The following is a 23,166-nucleotide window of genomic DNA, read 5'->3' on the forward strand; positions in this document are numbered from 1 at the left end:
GACATATTGCAGAAATTCGATTTTTCCAACTTTGAAAACGAATAAAACATCAAGTAGAATAGAAAACAATCCTAGGCTCTGATACCACTGATGAGTTTTGAGCACTCTAACAACCTTAAGGTGCACATACAACCCTAAATGCTTTGGATCTATGTTTTATCTAATTATACATGCAATTTGATTTTCCAAAGCATTATCCTAACTAGCATGCAAAACATGGGTACTTGTATAACAAAACTAGGTAGATGACATACCTTTCCTTGTAGCTTGATTCCTTGGACCTTTAAGAGCCTAGCACCCCAAATGTGATGTCTCAAATTCTTCACACAACACCACCAACAATGGAGGATTTGAGAGAGAATTACTTGCACACAAAATCGGCTATGCTCTTCCAAAGATCATTTAGGTACCGATTTCATGTGCTAAGAGGCTTCTTATATAGTGTGGCAAGGATTAGGGTTACATCCATGTAAACCCTAATGTGCATGACCTTTCATCTTACTTAGGCTCCATGGATTAAAACCTCCATGGACTATCCATGGACTACCATGTTGGTTTAGCCCAACCTAAATAACCATAGGCCCACACTATAAGAATCATTGATTTACCAAATCAACCCCTTACATTTAATTAGTCTCTTTTGATCACTAAATTAATTCCAAATTAATTCTTGATCAATACTAATTAGATAATAATTTCATATTAATATATTAGAACTTATAATATATTAATAAATCATAAATAGCCTCTTCTCAAAAGTTCTTCCTTACAAATGTTCTGGTGACATGCAATCCAAATGGACCATGCAACTCTCGGGTCAAGTACATACCAAATACAGTTATGGACTTAGACACCTTATCCAACAGTCTCCCACTTGGATAAATCTAATAACTATCGTTTCAAGTATGACCTCAAACACCGACTGGCAATCGTAGCTCTTAAAAGCCTCTGTCGAACCGTGACGCGCCATTTTAGATAAGTGATCATATAATCCTCTGTTCTCAAGATATCATCCAAACAAATACATGGAACAATGTCATACTTATTGTCCAGCAGTTTCTAAATTAATTCTTGATCAATACTAATTAAATAATATGATTTCATATTAATATATTAGAACTTATAATATATTAATAAATCATAAATAGCCTCTTCTCAAAAGTCCATCCGTACAAATGTTCTGGTGACATGAAACCCAAATGGACCATGCTACTCTCGGGTCAAGTAAATACCAAATATAGTTATGGACTTAAACACCTTATCCAACATCTATTACCCTGCTAACAAAATTATAAAATTATAAATAAACATAAATTATAAAATAAATAAATATTTAAATAATAAAGTAACCATACGTCCTTTATTTGTAAAAACTGGTTGCAACGAGTCTTTTGTAACGGCCTAAGTTTTGACCATGCAACAGCCCGATGGATCACATTCTGTTGTCGGTTCCAAATAAACTGCTCATCGGAAAAGTCTTAAGAATTCATCTTTGAATGTTTGCAAACAAATAAATAAAAAATGGTTAGAATGTTAGCAAATAAAAATAAATAATAATTTTTTCATTATATACTTACCTTAAAAGCATCTAAAAATCAATGTAGGGTGTAGGTCACTTTTTGAGGTTCATTCTCTTTCGGTTCTTCTGGATGTATAAGTTTCTCAACTTTATTGAATACAGTATGTAGTTGTTTGTACAATTGATCCCAAATTATCCTCCCCCATGGATATCTACCACATAAAAAATAATTAACAATTTAATTTCTAAAAAATATTAGTAACGATAAGTAATTTAATTAATCAGTAATTATAAAATAAATGACATTATACCTGTTGAATTCATCAAGGTTGGATAGCAAAGCGAAATACTCTTTTGTAACAGGCTGTTTAGTCGGTCGCCCATTGAAACCCTTCTCTAACAGGTATAGAATACATACACGCACTGCATCCTCGTCCGATAACTCATTAAGTGAATTTTTAAACACATTCGTAACATGTTCTAATTTGACCGAGACATTCGTCGGGACCATAGGAAACACACGGGAACGAAAGACAGCGCCGGATGCAGAAGCAGGAAAATAGTCACCAAACCGGAAGATGGTGATGAGACAAAATTCTTTCTTCCCGGAAGACAGCTCGTAACCCCTAATCATAAAAACCATTTCCTCTACTTGGCTTCAGGGATCGGTGACAACTTCGTGGGAAAAGACGTAATGTAGAAGCAAAGGATCCCCATCGACACTAGGAATGTCTAACCACCTCCTGAAACATGTATTTCAGAACATAGTCTCGCATTCGGCTCTATTTCTGAATGTCGCAATGATTTCCCCGTCGATTTTGGGCTTACACGAGAGTGTAATTGATGCATCAACAACCATGCCGTGCTGCACAAATAAAAAAGGTGTTAGCACTTTATTCTAAAATGGAAATGACCAATATTCCGGACCTGTTCTTGATGTTCTGGATGCGTTCATCGTGTTCTAGAATGGTTCTTCGAGTTCCGAAGCCTTCCAGAATGACATTTTAAGATCCGGAAAAAAACAATCCGATGTAAATAAACAATAACTACACAACTAAACTATGTTTTAGTTGGTCCTACAACAATTGCATCTTTAATTTAAACTCCGGAACGTTTTCAGTTCATTCCGGAGGTGGTCTACTACATCCGGAACAGTAAGTAACAATAGAAAACGAAGAGCATACCCATAACATAACTGGGTCATAGTGCTCGTCTTCCATGTCGGAGATGGATGTCGAGTCGGAAATATATCAAATAAGAACGATGCAATAAGGCCAGATCAAGATTCCTAAGGCTATGATATTATAACTATGCACAACCCCCCATGTCATCCACTCGACGATCTATCAATAGTAATACAACCCAACAAGCAAAGATATACTAACTTAATATTATCCTAGTCTGTCACATAGTTGTATACCTATAACACACATGCATCCTACCACTCATTAGACATGTAATGTCACATATAATATAGTGAGAAAACTCATTGAATCTAGTTCATCGACCACAATCCTTGCATACAAGTCAACATTGATGAATCCGTTAGCACAGACCACTTAATACCAATCAGAGACTGATCCTCAATTCCATCAAAGTTTTGACCAAAAGTCAAACTAGTTATAAACAGTCAACGGCCAAAGTCAGCGGCCAGTTGGGCCAACGTGTCGCGACCCAGGTCGTGTCACGACTACTAGGCGACAAAACAGTCGTGAATGGTATTAAGTGGTCCATCACACAAGTCAAAACAAAAATCATCGAGGGGCCCAAGATATCGCTTTTAATCCTCCAAGGACTAAAAGGAACAAATAAACTTCGACAGTATATGCTTGTACTAACTACTTGTTAAATCATACACAATAGTTTGTTTTATAACATCAAGTTACTAATGCGGTTTCGCACTATCAATGTACAACCAACTCATAGTCAATAACTCATATATCTTGGTTTGAAGACTTATATGGTATTATCATCTCACGATCACTCGAGATAAATTCCATGAAGTGATACAAGTGAGCGTGGGTTTAACCCAATACTCAGACCTTATGAGCACTCATGAATGTTGTAGAAAACATTGCTATGTCTAATACATTTCAGACAATCTACAAGCCAAATTCATGACAGTCGTGTCACGACTACTAGGCGACAAAACAGTCGTGAATCCATCTTTAGGCTCGCTTCGCGACCCTCCCTTGGTCGTGTCACACTTTTCAGGGTAGAGCACTTATTTTGTAAAAATGCTTAATCTCTCAAGCCAAACATTCTCATATCTGAATCAAATATAGGTTTTAATGGATCAAGTTTCCAATTTTATCCATTCATAAGTCCAATGTAATCTCTAACTCAAACCTTAAACATTAAGGAGTCCAAAATTTACGAGAATCATGCATCGATAAAAATTCAAGATAAAAATCACATATTTCCACCACTATGGGTCCGAGAGACCATAAAACACAATCTTTAGGACCTGGGACTTCCTTAACTCCATCCAAAGCCATAGAAAGGGCTAAAACATCGTAAAAAAACCTAGATCTAGGAAGCAAAACACGTAAAGGTGGAGACTTTATATCTCAAAAAGGTTTAGAGAGTTGTGAAGATGTTGGAAAAACTCTAGATATTTCTTCCGTTAGCACTATAATGGTTTACTTCCTCTTCAAGCTAGCTTCTCAAGCATAAAACACCAACAATGGAGGCAATGAGGATAGGGTGCTGAGGTGAGGTGGTTTTTTGGGGTTGGAGGTCCCAAATTTGGGGTAACAATAGAAGTTAAGGACCTTATATAGGACTTTCCAAAGCGAGCCGCAAATTAGGGTTTTCCCCAAAACCTTTCTTTCTCCAATTCCTTGAATTCACTAAATAAGTACTTCCGAAAAAATGGGTGTTACAACAACACAAAATTAAAGATCTTATGTAATGCCCAAGTTTTATTCTATAAACTGGTTTTCGCTCTAAGATAGAGTTTAATGGTATTCCTAGTAATAGTAATGTGGAGTATAGAAATGTTCATGAAAAAGAAACAACACATGACCATCCGACATTGGTCGGACTAAACAAGCCAATTCATCATGATGGTATGATGGGTGATGAACTTGGAAAATCATTTTATCGCCTCTCTCATGGTTCTCTCGAGGACAAGTCCTCAAAAGCTAATGGGTCAAGTAAGTTGTAACGACCCAAAAATCAAGGGTAAAAATTTCATTTTTATTATAGTCAAACACAGATATCATTTAATCCAAACATTCCAAAAACATTGCTAACTGAAACATTTATCAGAGTTCATCCCAAAATCACATATTGCGGAAAACACGGGTGTGTGCACTGCGATTAAACCGGGCCCTTCCTTTCGAAACCGATGATACCTGAAACCATAAACAACACTGTAAGAACGAAGCTTAGTGACTTCCCAATGCATACCACGCATAATCCAAATAATCCACATAACTGCATAAACCATATCAATCACATAAGCCACACATATAAACATATAAGGATGTCGTGGGCTCCCCCGAGGGTCTTACTCCAGGATGCCGTGGGCTCCCCCCAGGGTCTTACACCTATGTCCCATGGGCACCCCCATGGTCTTACTTGGAATGTCATGGGAGCCCCCACATGGTCTGACAACCAAGTGCCATAGGCACCCCCATGGTCTTTACCTGGAATGTCATGGGCACCCCACATGGTCTGACAACCAAATGCCATAGGCACCCCCATGGTCTTTACCTGGAATGCCATAGGCTCCCCCTATGGTCTGATATCCAATTACCACATGCTCCCCCCCCCCCACCCTGGGGTCTTCCATGCAAATAAAACATAGTCAAATAACATACCACGTATCACAGAAATAACTAGCATACCACATAACACATATATAAACATATAGGGATGTCGTGGACTCCCTCCACGGTCTTACTCCAGGATGTCGTGGGCTCCCCCCAGGGTCTTATACCTATTTGTCATGGGCTCCCCCCATGGTCTTTACCTGGAATGCTATGGGAACCCCCACATGGTCTGATATCCAACTGCCACGGGCTCCCCCCAAGGTCTTCCATGCAAGTAACAGAGTAAACTAGCATATCACATATCACATAAACAACTAGTATACCACATATCACATAATTAGCTAGTATTCCACATATCATATAATCAGCTAGTATTCCACATATCACATAATGGGTCGGCCTTGGTGCCTTCGACCCATTGGTATGGTGAGGAGACGCACCTCGCACTGCTGAAGTCTCGCGGATAAAACTCCAGCTGCTGGCTGACAGATTCCCGAACTGTCAACATCAAAACAACACCCATAATAATTGGGTTTCAATACATAACAATAAGTCCACACTTGGGGTAAAGGACGATTTTACCCCCTAACCCAGCTTGGTTCAAAACCAAGGCCCAAAAGTCAAATAATCAACCAAGGCCCAACATATGGCCCAATTTTCCAAATTGGGCCCAAACCTTTACCTGGTCTTACCTTAAGGCCCAACCATTTATTCTAGTCCAAACACTTGGCATTCCGATTGTCCAATATCTCATAATCATCAAGGCTTAATTATGGCCCACCTATGACCTAATTTTCCAAATTAGGCCCAAGCCTTTCCAATGGACCTTATCCTAAAGCCCAATAATTTCCTTAGTCCATAAACATGTTCCCAATTGGCCCAAAAAGAACCCACACACCTAATCCCAAAAGAAGGCCCAACTTGAAGCCCAAACATAATTAGGGTTTTTCACATAAAATGACGATTAGGGTTAAGTGTTCTTACTTAACCCATTAAAGTCTTAATTCATTAAGTCCATTACTCCACTAGACCAAACATACAATGGGATCGGGCATAAGTCATAACTTCATTCCACTGGTCCAAACACGGGTCCCGACAATCCAAAACTAGCATCTCCAAATGTAGAATTTTCTAAACCCTAATTAGGGTTTCTAACCCAAGCACATGCCAATTAGTCCAAGGGTTAACTTTTAGGTCAATTTAGGGTTTCACTAGGCCGGGCACCACCCACTGCCACCTTAGGCGGTGGTGGTCGACGGCGGTTCACGGCGGCAGCCACCACCTCGTGGTCGTGGTGGTTATGATTCTAGACCAAAGCACATCAAAAGCATCCCAAATAATAGTCCAATTCACACCCAAGTGCACACAGCCACCCAAGGTGGCGGCTGGTGGCGGCGGAAGGGCGGTATGAGGTGGCAGCCACCACCTCACGGCAGTGGTGACGGGGTTTTGCGGCCAAACAATGTACATAAAAGATAACACAACCAACACACACCTAAATACACAATAAAACACACACACACACAGCCACCTTCCACGATGGCTGGTGGAGACGGGATATGGCAGCAGGCGGCAGCCACCATGGTTGGCGGCCATGGTGGTTATTTTGCTCGGTTTCTGGCCAGCAACACCCGCACGACACATCTCGGGTTCAACAGCAACACATATCTATACAAGACACGAGACTACAGCTCCCAACCACCGACTAGGCGGCTGATGACACTGGAACAAGCTGAAATGGCGACCAAAAGCCATTGTCGGCGGCAACGACGTGCCTGACGTCGAACCCATAGGGAGGAACAAAAGTGTGAGATGCGGCTGGCATTACCGAGAGTCTTCTGATCGCTCACGGCCCGCGCGACGACGTTCACGGCTTCACTTATCGGTCTTCGGCGGCTCCTACGACTACACACAACGTCACCGACAGCAGGGCTGTTGAGGTGGCCGACGGCGAGGCTGCAGGTGGTAGGGTGGCGGTCGGTTACGACAAGGTGGCGGCAGATGAGAGCACTCCAAGATGGTGACGGCTGTGAGATGTATTAGGTTTAGGGTTTGTGACCAAGAACGAGGGGGAGGGGACACCGGGTTTATCCCATGTTTACCTTCAAACATATGCACATTTTACACGTTTGGTCCCTCCCCATAAGATCTTTTTCAAATGAAGTCTATAATTTACAAAATAGCCCCCAACATCCAAAATTCATAACAATTCAAGTCCAATGTTTCAATATAGATCCCCAAAACTCCAATAATTATATCATTTAACTTCTCGTGGATAATGCTGACAAATTATCACGGATTTAGGGCTATTATTCAATTATTAATTTTACGTATTTGTTCATTTTAAACGGAATGTTACAACTCTGCCCCACTTAAATTAGATTGCGTCCTCGAAATCATTCCTTACCATTCCTGACACACTCGATAAGTTGAGCAACACGGTCACTACCCCGAGTATACCACAACCAGCAGCTGAACGAATCCCTTCACCTTCCGACAATATTCCCTTACGAATTAACCACAACTACTCATCCTGAAATCTAAAGTCTCGTGATGGCCGGTTTCCGTGACAGACCGCCCATATTGAATCATTATTGTTGAACCCAGTCCACTTATCACCCAACTGACTACTTAACTTCTGATAACTTGAGATGCCCTCGAGAAACGGAATCATAGACCAAATATCTCTGCGGAACACTTATACTTGTCAAAAGGCTCAAATAATATTTCGAGTAGGAGACTTATCCCTACAACGAATAAGACTCAAACAAGAGCTGTGCAACAGGGTCAAATCAAGTATTCTGAGATCATTTAATCCTGCTATAAGAGGCTTGGCACCTCCCAGCCCACAAGCTACTCCCATAAGAATCCCAAATCACTACCACTACTCGGAACATCACACCGCTTCCTACCTGTTTTCCTTAGCAACCGAGGCCTCCCTGGATCCAACTTATCTGCCCACATCAAGACTACTGGATTCCCACCCGGTTGCTGAACCAATGAGCAATCTTACAGTCGCCCCACACGACCTCCTAAGGAAACTTCGACTAGCAATAATTTCCCTAGCTATATCGCCACTCATGGCTCCATCAATCCTTCTGATCCATCTGATCATAATAGACAGACAACCTGTCGCCACTGAATCTGACGCAAAAAGGTGAATGCTACCAGAATAACTATAGTCTTACATCATACCCGGTCTCTTTTGACCTACCGTTTCTTGATTCCAATTATGTTGTGACCTACTCACAACATTGCAAACTGGCCAACCCTGGCCTAATCATCTGAAAGAATCCGTGAATGCTACGGGTCATCCTGCAGTCTCACAACACTTCCCACACTATCTGGCCGCTAGTGAATGCTACGGCTACCCCGAAGTCTTACAACACCTCCCACACTATATGACTACTAATGAATGTTACGGCTCCCCCGTAGTCTTACAACACTTTCACCCTAACTGACTGCTAGTGAATCCTACGGCTCCCCCGTTGTCTTACAACACTTTTACCCCCAACTGACTACTAGTGAATGCTACGGCTCCCCCGTAGTCTTACAACAATTTCACCCCCAACTGACTACTAGTGAATGCTACGACTCCCCCGTAGTCTTACAAAACTTTCACCTCACCACAATTGCAGCCCTATGCCTTACCCCCAATCTATCAATTCAAATACACTTAGAGTCGAGCACACACTCGACCGAACACCTGAACGGAACTCAATTCATGACTGGAACCCCAACCTGATTCCCCAAATTCTGATATCAAGCACCCAAAAGACGCGATTCACATGCTGGGGAGTTTTACCGAACTCCCAACTCACACAACCCTCAAATCAAACAACCACTTGGGCTGCCTTCCCCCCTGACAGGGATGCGAAACTCATCATAGTTTCATAACCGCTCCTGCTCCTGAATACCTGAATGATTCTCCCCCACTTTGATTCAACAAGTACTCGCGGCACACGGGAATTGAAGGATTTCCCCAATCCTTTTTACCCCCTAACGGTCTGCTAACAATCCACGCTTACCAATTCTATTGTTCCATCACTAACCATCCCAAAAGACTACACAATCCCCGAAGATCTGATTAACACTTTCTGAAGCCCAACAACACTATTGATCCCAAATAATTTAGATGATACTACAGCCCACACTTGCAACTCTCAGAGTTGATGCCCCAACTAAAACCTCAGCAATGGACCACCTCCCTAGTCGCCCCTAAATGCCAATCAACATGACTGGAAAAGCTACTGAATCCTAACGATACAGGAGAGTTAACCCGCTGAATCCTGACCATAAACCCTCCACACAACGCCCCTGAACTGATCTCGACTACCACCTAACATGCAATCAAACACTTGAAGCTTTTTGTACGAGAAATGACCCTTTAATAACCCACTAATGATTCACGACATGCAAAAGACGTAAGACACTCCTCGAAGATACAGCCCAACGATGACATAATCACAACCCAAAGATAACGCGAACCCAACATACTATAGGATTCCAAGCAACAAGAAACCGATAACAACCGAAAAGAATCGTAAATAATAACACACTCGTCGAACCACCTGCTGGAGCACTGCCTTCCCTTGCCTCCCCTAGAGAACAATCTATAATGACATGATCAACCTGCTACGCTCGTAGCAACCCATACTTCTGGATTGGCAAGCTCCATTGTGCCTTTCTCGCACGCGCTACACCGACCCCAGCCCTGCTGGCCTCTCCAACCATGTTCTGAAGTCGTGGGTCTCTTCCCGAGACCCTTAACTAGTGCACCTGACCTGATCCTCTCTCCCCGAGGTACCCCAAATCAATCTCCCGCCCTCGGGATCTGGGATTCATATCATTCAGAGTATGACACCCTGACACTCTCACCAGCTCAATCGTCAACAGCTGAACTGCAATAGCTAGAGCAACCTCTGCCCTAAACCGGGCTACAAACTACTCCCAAGACGTAGTCTTAAATCCTGAAAGCGCAATAGATCACATAATCAATCCTTTACGCCCGATACAAGAGATCCAAGGCGAACCGAACCCTAGCTCCTAAGGGGTAGGGACTAGTGCGGAAAACACTTTCCATCTCCTTAATCCAACGCAAACTCAAATCTCTGGCAGTCCTTCCACTAACTGGCTCACCACCGGAGCCGGGACCAAACCCTGGTCCTTCCCCATGTGTGCTCATCCTCATTTGGAAAAAGCATCTATCCCCACGATCAGAGCATAACCCAGAATTCTCCTTCCCATAAGCTTCTTAGATTCTCCAAGACTCTCACCGATTCGAGTATGGATCCTATGCTTTCAGTAGTACGTGCCCGATACTACCTTCCACACCTATCCATACTTTCCTCAGCAATCCTCCTGAATCATCTAAGTCACTTACTCTACTGATGTACTAAATGTTTGCTAAACAACAACACAATACCTATCGAAGCACCTCCTAGGCTCCCCCTAGGTTCCTAACCTCGCTGAACCGCCCCACTAAACTCACTGGAGCATATCCTAGGCTTTCCTAGGTTCTTAACCTCGCCATGCCAACAACTTCTGAAGAACTCCTCGTGATGCCAGCCATCACCTCCTGAATATCGTCATATTTACTTGGTAGCTGACTCCCATCATCCAAGAGTTCCACAAAGCACAAAGCAAGCAGCATTCGCGCAGTAACTCTCCAACCCATGAAACAATCATAGGACATTCATCCCACATACCACAACTCATGCTATCCAAATCCACCCTCACTGTCGGATGCCTTATGCATGCAAATTATACACCGAATAGGATCAAATAGACTCCACCCTAGGACCACAACCAGACGAAGAACAGGAAATAAGGCCAAATTAATTATTCTAGGGCTATAAGATCCTAACCGTATATAATTTTTAAAGCATACACTTATCAGTTACTGATACCAATAGTCATTCCCGTTCCAACATAGCATACAGTATCCCCAAGGCTAAAAGCATCACATATCTGGCCAATCTATCACTGACTAATCAACACTAGCATGCAAGTCTACCAGCTCATACAACATACATACAAAGGCATCTCTCCTAGCCCTAACTAGCATGCGATTCACAGATTCATAAATCAAGTCATAACAGATGACATATATGGGTATTCTGGGGAAAACTTACTTGAGCTCGGCCGATTGCATGCACCACACCCTTTCTTGTCTTAGAAAACTCTTTCCTCGAAAACAATTTTTCCTTTGAAAACTTTACAGATCCTTAATTTGAGTTCAGACACACCCGAAAGTATGTCTGAATCCCTCAAACCAAGGCTCTGATACCAACTTGTAATGACCCAAAAATCAAGGGTAAAAATTTCATTTTTGTTACAGTCAAACACGCATATCATTTAATCCAAACATTCCAAAAACGTTGCTAATTAAAACATTTATTAGAGTTCATCCCAAAATCACATATTACGGAAAACACGGGTGTGTGCGCTGCGATCAAACTGGGCCCTTCCTTTCCAAACCGATGATACCTAAAACCATAAACAAAACTATAAGCACGAAGCTTAGTGAGTTCCCCAGATCATACCCTACATTATCCAAATAATCCACATAACCGCATAAACCATATCAATTACATAAGCCATGCATATAAACAAATAAGGATGTCGTGGGCTCCCCCCAGGGTCTTACTCCAGGATGTCGTGGGCTCCCCCCCAGGGTCTTACACCTATATCCCTTGGGCACCCCCATGGTGTTACTTGGAATGTCATGGGAACCCCCAAATGGTCTGACAACCAAGTATCATAGGCACCCCCATGGTCTTTACCTGAAATACCATGGGCACCCTCACATGGTCTGACAACCAAGTGCCATGGGCACCCCACATGGTCTTTACCTGGAATGTCATGGGCTCCCCCATGGTCTGCTATCCAACTGCCACGGGCTCCCCTCGGGGTCTTCCATGCAAATAACACAAAGTCAAATAGCATACCACGTATCATAGAAATAACTAGCGTACCACATAACACATATATAAACATATATAGAATATATAGATGTCGTGGACTCCCTACAGGGTCTTAGTCCAGGATGTCGTGGACTCCCCCAGGGTCTTATACCTATGTGTCATGGGCTCCCCCCATGATCTTTACCTGGAATGCCATGGGAACCCCCACATGGTCTGATATCCAACTGGCACGGGCTCCCCCCGGGGTCTTCCATGCAAGCAACACATAATCAACTAGCATATCACATATCACATAAACAACTAGTATACCACATATCACATAATCAGCTAGTATTCCACACATCAAATAATCAGCTAGTATTCCACATATCACATAATGGGTCGGCATTGGTGCCTTCGACCCATTGGTATGCTGAGGAGACTCACATCGCACTGCTGAAGTCCCGCGGATAAAACTTCAGCTGCTGGCTGACAGATTCCTGAACTGCCAACATCAAAACAACACTCAATTAATAATTGGGTTCCAATATATAACCATAAGTCCACACTTAGGGTAAAAGGATCATTTTACCCCTAACCCAGCTTAGTTCAAAACCAAGGCCCGAACTCACACGCTGAAGGCCCAAAAGCCAAATAATCAACCAAGGCCCGAAACCCTAACCCGAGTTGACCGGGTAAATCCCCCAGTTGACCGGGAATGGGGACGGGGATGGGTATTACCCAAATGCAAAAAGCGGGGATGGGGATGGGGATGGGGATGGTTCTATCTGTCGGGTACCCATACCCGTACCCGAAACCGGCCCCGATGGGTACCCGATATATATATATATATATATATATATATATATATATATATATATATATATATATAGTATTATTTATGTTTTTATTTTAAATAATGCATAAGCAAATGTTCAGTAGACAAATTAAGGTTTTTTTAACAATCAAACGTATAGTTTTGAGAAGACTTTTAATGTCCTTTGTTTTTGCAAAAAATGGTTTATTTTGTAAACTTGAATGTTATTGTTCGTGTCTGAAGACATTCAGTGATTATAGTGCTTTATATTAATTATGTTAGTTTTTGTTTTGTTGGTTAATCTATAACTATGAGTTATTTTTCATAAAAGTTCAAAACTTTGTAACGGGGAAAAATCCCCGATTACCCATTGGGTATCCCCGTTACCCATTGGGGATGGGGATAGATTTTTAATCTCCGATGGGGATGGGGATTTGGGTATGGGGATAGGGAACATGAAACCGGGTATACCTGTACCCATTGCCATCCCTAGTCTTACCTTAAGGCCCAATCATTTATTCTAGTCCAAACACTTGGCATTCCGATGGTCTAATATCTCATAATCATCAAGGCCTAATTATGGCCCACCTATGGCCTAATTTTCCAAATTGGGCCCAAGCCCTTCCAATGGGCCTTATCCTAAATCCCAATAATTTCCTTAGTCCATAAACATGTTCCCAATTGGCCCAACAAGAACCCAAACACCTAATCCCAAAAGAAGGCCCAACTTGAAGCCCAAACATAATTAGGGTTTTTCACATAAAATGACGATTAGGGTTAAGTGTTCTTACTTAACCCATTAAGGACTTAATCCATTAAGGACTTAATCTATTAAGTCCATCACTCCACTAGACCAAACATACAATGGGATCGGGCATAAGTCATAACTTCAATCCACTGGTCCAAACGCGGGTCCCGACAATCCAAAACTAGCATCTCCAAAATTTGGGTTTCTAACCCAAGAACATGTCATTTAGTCCAAGGGTTAAGTTTTCGGTCAAATTAGGGTTTCACTAGGCTGGGCACCACCCACTGCAACCTCAGGCGGTGGTGGTCGACGGCGGTTCACGGCGGCAGCCACCACCTCGTGGTGGTGGTGGTTATGATTCTAGACCAAAGCACATCAAAAGCATCCCAAATTACAGTCCGATTCACACCCAAGTGCACACAGCCACCCAAGGTGGCGACTGGTGGCGGCGGAATGGTGGCATGAGGTGGCAACCACCACCTCACGGTGGTGTGACGGGTTTTTCTGGCCAAACAATGTATATACAAGATAACGCCACCAACACATGCCTAAATACACAATAAAACACACACACAGCCTCCTTCCACGGTGGTTAGTGGCGACGGGATATGGCAGCAGGCGGCAGCCACCATGGTTGGCGGCCATGGTGGTTATTTTTCTTGGTTTCCGTCCAACAACACCCGCACGACACATCTCGGGTTCAACAGCAACACATATCCATACACGAGACGAGACCACAGCTCCCAACCACCGACTAAGCGGCCGATGACACTGGAACAAGCTGAAATGGCGACCAAAAGCCATTGTCGGCGGCAGCGACGTGTCTGACGTTGAACCCATAGCGAGGAACGAAAGTGTGAGATGCGGCTGGCATTACCGAGAGTCTTCTGATCGCTCACGGCCCACGCGACGACGTTCACAGCTTCATTCATCGGTCTTCGACGGCTCCTACGGCTGCACACAACGTCACCTGCTGCAGGGCTGTTGTGGTGGCATCCGACGGCGAGGCTGCAGGTGGTAGGGTGGAGATCGGTTACGACAAGGTGGCGGTGGCTGAGAGCACTCCAAGATGGTGGCGGTTGTGAGATGTATTAGGTTTAGGGTTTGTGACCAAGAACGAGGGGGAGGGGACACCGGGTTTATCCCATGTTCACCTTCAAACATATGCACATTTTACACATTTGGTCCCTCCTCATAAGATCTTTTTCAAATTAAGCCTACAATTTACAAAACAACCCCCAGCATCCAAAATGCATAACAATTCAAGTCCAATGTTTCAATATAGATCCCCAAAACTCCAAAAATTATATCATTTAACTTCTCGTGGCTAACGCTGACTAATTATCACGGATTTAGGGCTATTATTCAATTATTAATTTTACCTATTTGTTTATTTTAAACGGAATGTTACATAAGTACTCAATGTAATCCTCATAACTATATATCTACTCTTCGTGTGACTACATGGCCTTATACAGATCTCGCTAAGTACGTAAATAGTAGAGTCTAGAATAATTAAAGCCTTAAATTAACTCAATAATAATAGTTTAGACTCTAGAAAATCTCTCATACGCTACCTAATATAACACAGCCTACATGATTTACTGTAAATCCTTATGATATAAATATTAAACCATACAAGTAGCTAAGGTACATATATAACAATAATAATATGCACATATTAACATGTATCCTACTTAAACACTTTAACCCACATCTTGGCATGAAATGGAGCTTTAGAAAGATTTCTTAACAATATAAGGTACCTTCTTAACACCTAAAATACATGAAAAGTTATCGCCATCACTAAGTATACACAACTACACAAGGTTGCAAAAGTCGCTTGGTTAGCCAGTTGGTTGACCAGGAACTAAAGACTAGTCGGAACCCTAAATTGTAAAGAAATTAATTTTAGAGAAATTTAATACGATTAATATCTTAACAAAATAAGCAATAATCATCAAAAATATATAATTTCTAAGTGTTTATATACTTTAGTCATCAATCATCAGCCCAAATAATTAATAAGTTTAGTAAGTTGAAAAAATAAATACTTGTTGGAAAGAAACAAAAGACAACACATAATTGGAAGAAGAGATTGTGGAAGAAACTTAGGAATAAAATGGGTTCTTGTATAACAAAACAAAGATTTTTTTATTTAGAACCCCAAGAACGACTTTTTACATCTATTTACATATGTATATATAGAAACTAAACCAACGTGACTTTTCAACCCTCACCATCACACCCTTTTATTTTTTACTGTTAAGAAAACTATAGCTACTCTAACTGTCACATAGTTGTAACTGCTATAACTATCAAATATTAAATTAGTCCTCATATACTCCGTATTATAACCTTTAACATAATTTTTTTCTATGACCATGGGCATGTAAATTTCTAACCTATAAAGTATGTCTGAGAGCTATAACATTTAAATTACTAAATTTGTCTAAAAAGATCAAGTATATTTTGAAAATATTTTGATAAAACATGGAAAAAAGACTTACAATCATAATATAGATTACATAAAATAATAATTTCTATTATTTATTTTTTTTCCTAATTCTTGACCTTTTTTTGACTTTTTAACTATTTTACTGATTTTGGTTATATTCAGTTTATTAGATGGACTGGATTGGCTCTGGTCAGTAACAACGATATGTACTATATTATTAAATACACATTGTATTAGTCCCTTGCTCATAAACCAACACTAACCTATCCATGAATTCCATATTAGATAATATGCTACAAACCTTAATTTCATTATACACCCAAACAATGACGATATATGAACTCAAATACTTGTATAACATATATACCAACATCATTCTAATTGATGGTACAAAAATGCTAAATTCAACCCACCACGATATGACCTGTATTGGTGATTTTAGTGTTATCAACATGTTTTAGTGTAGTTGTTATTACTATTGAGATATATTGAGTTCTATTTCATTCACCAAGATTGGAGGTGTAGGATGCACACTCGAAGTGATTAATATGAGCTCGGGATATGGGGGTTCGGTGGCAGTGCCCCTGGGTACGACGTTCTAAGGGGAAGTGCCCCTGGCGCGGTCTAGGGGTCGTGCCTCTAGCGGGGTCCAAAGGACAGAGCCCCTGGCGGTGGTTCCGCTAAATTCACTTGATGACATCATGATGATACAAGCGTTAGTTATGTCCATTAATACCAGTTTTGGCGCCAAAACTACATGCAACCCCCAATAACTACCTTTTTCCCTCTTGTATAAGAACATGCTTCATGTTCCAAAAAATGTTTTACATAATATACTCCTAAAATGTGTATATTAAGATTTCATTTATCTCTCAAGAACACATTAACAAGGTATTCTCTGTTTCAAAATATAAATTAGACCTGCAATTCAGATTGGTTCATTCTTGGATTATCTCACTTCTGAATTCGTGTACCCAGGAAAAATGAATGAATTACAGATTCCGGGAAGTGTTTGTAAACACGATCCTTGAATCTATCCAAGTTTGTATTTATTGTTATTCTGATCCCTTAAAATATAACAACCTAAACCATAATTTAATCATAAATTCATAATACATGGCTATCTTATGCTCTTTTTTCTTTCTTATCAAGCATCTATATACCTAGAAACATCATAGCTATGTGACTATGGCCTCATGTTAGATACGTGAAAAACATATCCATTTTGCAAACAAGAGTTAGGCTAATAGCACAAGTGAATAAAAGGTTTTCCATATATTAAAATACTCTAATTGAATCGTTGGCTCTTAAACCACATAACTTTGTGTGCCATAAAACCAAACGCAAATGTAATGCATGAATTCTCGCACATAACATAAAGGAGTACGTTAATACCACACATAACTTCATGCGCACCAAAACCATATAGTGAAATAGTAACCATACGGCTAAGTGGGGTTAAAAAATTAGTCAACTATATCACCATTCTTTCATGAACAAAGTATTTTAAGAAAAAAGCAATTAAGCTTGTGTTACATATACCAAAACAATATTATTTGTTTTATTTTTCCAAACGTTATTTTTAAAGTATCCATAATGACTGATTATTTATCCCATTTATAATCTTTTGATTTTGACAAATCAATATTGCGACTAATTTATTTTTAGCAAAAACTTACTATCATAAATATTAATTAAACATTGATCAATTCTAAACTCTACTTTTTAATTAATAAATATTTTTTTTGTGAAATATTTTAAATAGCCATTTATTTTTTTTTTCTTTTGTTTTTGAGCATATGTAATATTTTTAAAGTAAATAGTATCTAACAATAAAATAAATTAAATTAAATATGAAATAATAAGTACGGAGGGTCTTTTAAAAAAATAAAAAGAAAATATTATGTAGCAAATAAAAAAAACAACATAATGTAAATTTTTTTAAATTATTAGAACTTTTTTATTGTTTTTCTTTAGAAGTTTATAAACTTTTTAATTTTTTTTAATACAACGTTCTAAAGTAGTATTTAATAAAAGTATTTTAAATGTTAAAAAAGTATTAAATTTTCATAAAAAAGTCTATGAAACGTTTTAAAAATGTTGTAATGGAAAGTTTAGAAATAGTTGTATGAAAGTTATAAAAAACGTTATATGAAAATGTAAAAACCAATTAAAAACTTGTAAGAAAAAATTAAAACATTTAGAAAATATTTGGTTTAAAAGCACTTATATGAAAATTATATGAAAATATAAAAAAAAAGTTAAAAAAATAATTATAAGCAAAGTTTAAAACATTGTATTAGAAAAAACTATATGAAAAAATATCATAAAAATGTTGTAAGTAATTATATAAAGTCTTAAGAAATTTGTAAAAAAACAATTGTTCACATTTAGGAAACTTCCTTTTTTGTACACATTTAATCATTTAACTTGTTAAATATGTTCACATATTACCATTATCACTTGAGATAGCAAATGACAATGGTAATATTGAACAATGGTAATATGTGAACACATTTAACAAGTTAATGGTCAAATGTGTACAAAAAATTACCTAAACGTGAACAAGATGAAAATGCAATGACCCTTACAAATCATTCTCCCAATTTTGATCTATGCGGACAAAAATTGGTATGGCAGTTGAATTATCAAAAAATGTTTTTCTTAAAAGTCAAAATTAATGGAAAGTCAGAATTGTAATAAAGTAATACTTTTATTTGAAAACGAATTTTTATTTTGTTGAGTTTATTATCATATATGATGATTGTTTGACTTAAATATTTAAACGATTAAATGACTATTTTTATGGTTATTTACTTATTTTGTTAGGATATTGGTAATATTTAATTCTTTTTTAAAATAATTTCCTTTATAATTTAGGGTCTTCGCCTATTACCTGATTTGTCCTCACCTATGCCAGATTAGTCCCTAATCCCAATTCAACAGACTCACTAGCACCTAGCAACTTTACAACAATCCATGTTGTAAATGATTTCAGTTGCAGGATATATTATAAATCATGCTTTCTTTTCATGCCAAAATACATGTTTGTACTATTGGCATAACATTGCCTTATCTCATGTAAAATGTAATACCATATGGATAAAAAAATCAATCAAAAGTCGGTCTAAGAAATCAAAGGGGTTCTAGGTGGACAAAGTCTTTCCAACCTAACACTAATCTTGTTCCCGCCACCTTTGAACCTCAGATATCGCCTCTCCCCTCTTGACTCTCATTCTTAAAAAAAATTCCTCTCTGTCTCTCTTGATTACAACATTAATGGAATCAACTACTAGTGTTGAACTTAACCGAACAACATTTGCAAGTTCACCATCCATGTTACAAAAGCTAATGTTGAACTTAAACAGAAATTAAGTGATGTTGATTGGGGATGTAGATGTTTGATCGATTTTAATGAACTATATAAGATCACATGCACTTTGTGTGTGAAATTTTTATCCGAAAGGATTTACAAATTGAAGCAACACATTGCACATGTGAATGGAATTATTGTTCCATGTCCTAACTTTACGAATGGTTATCAATTAAGATGTAGAAATGCTATTAATTGCTTTACAATTTAGATAACTCGAGTAGTCCTCACGTAGGCCAGTTATTCATTAGTCCTCGAAGACTGAGTGACTAGCGATTAGACACTTTTTAATATTGTCCAAATAATTATTGGAAACCAAATTTCCTTTCAAATCCCTTTTATTTTCTCAACAAATTGTCTATACATAAAAGACATAACATTAATGCTTTACTCCTCTAATAAGCAAATTAACTTTCCAGGGCAATCATCTTTTTCACTTTGTTCACATTTAGGAAATTTTTTTTACACATTTGAGCATTTAACTTGTTAAATGTGTTCATATATTACCATTGGCACCGGCCATCTCAGGTAACAATGGTAACATATGAACACATTTAACAAGTTAAACGGTCGAATGTGTACAAAAAAACAGAAACAGTGTAAATGTGAACAAAACGAAAAGTTAATTATTTTGATAAGTCATTTTCCCTACTTTTAATAGTGATTTTAATTTTCATATTTGTTTGTATTATTTTTCCAAACGTTATTTTTAAAGTATCCATAATGATTGATTATCTATCCCATTTATAGTCTTTTGATTTTGACAAATCTTTCGACTACTTATTTTTAGCAAAAACTTACTATCATAAATATTGATCAATTCTAAACTCTACTTTTTAATTAATAAATATTTTTTTTGTGAAATATTTAGTATAGCCTCTTATATATTTTTTTTCTTTTGTTTTTAAGCATATCAAATATTTTTAAAGTAAATAGTATCTATCGATAAAATAAATTAATTTAAATGCGTAATAATAAGTACGGAGGGTCTTTAAAAAATAAAAAGAAAATATTACGTAGCAAAGAAAAAAAACAAAAATAAACTATATAATGTAAATTTTTTAAAATTATTACAACTTTTTTATAGTTTTTAATTAGAAGTTTATAAACTTTTTAATTTTTTTAATACGAAGTTATAAACTAGTATTTAACGAAAATATTTTAAATGTTATAAAAAAGTATTAAAATTTCATACAAAATCTGTGAAACGCTTTAAAAATATTATAAAAGAACGTTTAGAAATAGTTGTATGAAAGTTATAAAAACAATTGTATGAAAATATAAAAATTAAAAATTAAAAACTTATAAGCAAATTTTAAAGCATTTTGAAAATATTTGGTTTAAAAGCACTTGTATGAAAATTATATGAAAGTATAAAAAAAGTTTAAAAAAAAAACTAAGCAAAGTTTAAAACATTCTATTAGAAAATACTATATGAAAAAAATATCATAAATATATTGTAAGAAATTATAAAAGTCTTAAAGAAATTTGTAAAAAAATGTTCACATTTAGGCAATATTTTTTTTCAATACATATTTAATCATTTAACTTGTTAAATGTGTTCACATATTACCGTTGTCAGCTGTGTACAAAAAAATTGCCTAAACGTAAACAAGACGAAAATGTAATTATCCTCACACGTCATTTCCCCCTTTAATAAACCCTTTTTAACCTTGTGACTCCATTTTGATTAAGATCCCTAATTTCCCGTTTCTAACATATACATTAATTTGTACATTACACTTTGTTTTATATTACACTTATCTCATAAAATTTATGTCGGATGTCCATAAAGTGACATGTATTACATTAACAATTAGCAAGATAATGATATACATTAACAATTAGCATTATCCCTTTTACTCCTTTCAATTTCAACAAGACTAAGTTGTTTGTCAATTACTCATTTAGGGAGCCTACTTTCATAAGTTAATGACTCACAAATCGTACTATCCTTCCATTATAAAAGGGAACCATTGAACTTATTTTCAGTATAACCTTCACCAATATCATAATCAAAAGTTTCACCAAAACCTTCAAAAGTCAAACATTTTAATTATTGATGTTTCTATAACTTGTAAATGAAATTCATTCTTAGTTATAGTTATAATATGAACCCATTACTTGATTCCTTCCAACAATTGCATCATTCTTCATTAGTGGCTCATCACCTTAGAAGCCTAACTTCATAATAAGATCAAATTTCTAACACCAAAGGTTTGATCGGTAAATATAAAAAACTTCAAATCGTGTTAAGATTTTTTATATTCAACATTAATAACCAAAAGTTTCCCACATCCTAACTAGAAAAAGCTTAGGTACCGGCATTTAGTGAAAATGGGATAAACTCCCATCTTAGTCGTGTATTATGGCTTGTCCTTATAACTTAATCAATTGTACTTTTCATCCATTAGATATCTTAAACTTTCTTATCCTTATATCTGGTGCATTACTAGTTTGCCAAATCCCATTTAAGGTAGCATACTTTCATTTTTCTCTTTTCCTCATGGTGTAATACAGCAAACAAAAACTATATTATAAGATACATTTTTTTTTCTTTTACATGAAGTTATGTGATGAAAATAGCAAGTGATCATATATGCCTTTATATTAATACATGAAGTTATGTGATGAAAATAGTAAGTGATCATATATGTCTTTATATTAATTCAATGGTAGTTATTTATAAATAGTTTTTGCTATCATATATGCTTATGAATTTAGGATGCAATTGGGAGGTATTATTGTGCTGGTCTTAAACGTGCAAATGAGATCATTGGCACCACCACAGAAGAGATGGTACTTAAGGCAAGACAAGAGGGTGGTCCTTAAATGTGTTTCTATGTGTGTGGTAAGCTCTTGCTCTTCGATATTCATGTGATTTCCCAAGGAATACATTTTAAATTAGACTAAATGCAAGAAATAACAACCTACTTTCATTTCTTTCCATTAAAGCATTTTAGTTTCAATTTATTTTTCGTATTAAGGCATTGTGGTTTATAAATTAACTCAGCTATAACATTGTACTTTTATTATTATTTTTTAATTAAGATGTACTTTGCAAAATGTTTTTGATTATAGCAATGTAAATTGTTTGAATTTGGATGATGTTGCTATAATTAGGAAGATTTTAAAAGTGCAATGCTTTAATAGAAATAAATGGAAGGGGGACATTTAATAGAAAAAACCAATATAGGTACTTTGGTAGGTGGTGCAGCATGGGCCAACTCAAGTGTTTTTGGAAGAATAGCATTGCACATTGTTTTTCCCGAGCATGCATGGTGGTTCTTGCTTTCTATTTTCAATTTTCCGTTCAAAATATCAGTTAAAATTAGACTTAGAGAATTCAAAGTAAAGAATATTATATATATATATATATATATATATATGTGCGCGCGCGCGCATAATAGATTTTTCCTCATGTATGGAGTGAATCATAATACATAGATATAGTCATTTCAAGTGTAGTAATCTTTTTTAGTTTTAGCACTATTCAAAATGATTATCTTATATTTTATCTAAAATTAAGATGAATTAATTGACGCTCTTCTATAGTAACATCGCCAA

The 23,166-nt window shown here is 37.5% G+C and overlaps 1 protein-coding gene across 4 annotated transcripts in view; it reads left to right on the forward strand.

Annotated features, from left to right (window-relative positions):
• Positions 1-22,918, forward strand: part of LOC145163006 (uncharacterized) — a 38,214-nt gene extending 15,296 nt beyond the window's left edge. For 2 of the 4 annotated variants that reach the window (XM_079081944.1, XM_079081947.1), the window contains exons 15-16: positions 22,324-22,450; positions 22,796-22,918. In XM_079081944.1, coding sequence (XP_078938070.1) covers positions 22,324-22,431 — 108 coding nt within the window. In that variant the 3' untranslated portion in view covers positions 22,432-22,450; positions 22,796-22,918. Of the gene's footprint in view, positions 1-16,738; positions 17,145-22,323; positions 22,451-22,795 lie in introns of those variants that run through there. The other 2 variants (XM_079081945.1, XM_079081946.1) reach the window with 2 other exon arrangements.
• The last annotated feature ends 248 nt before the right edge of the window (positions 22,919-23,166 follow it).

This window comes from Lactuca virosa, chromosome 3 (genome assembly GCF_052849685.1).
Source record: "Lactuca virosa cultivar CGN04683 chromosome 3, Lactuca_virosa_CGN04683_v6, whole genome shotgun sequence".
NCBI lineage: Eukaryota > Viridiplantae > Streptophyta > Magnoliopsida > Asterales > Asteraceae > Lactuca > Lactuca virosa.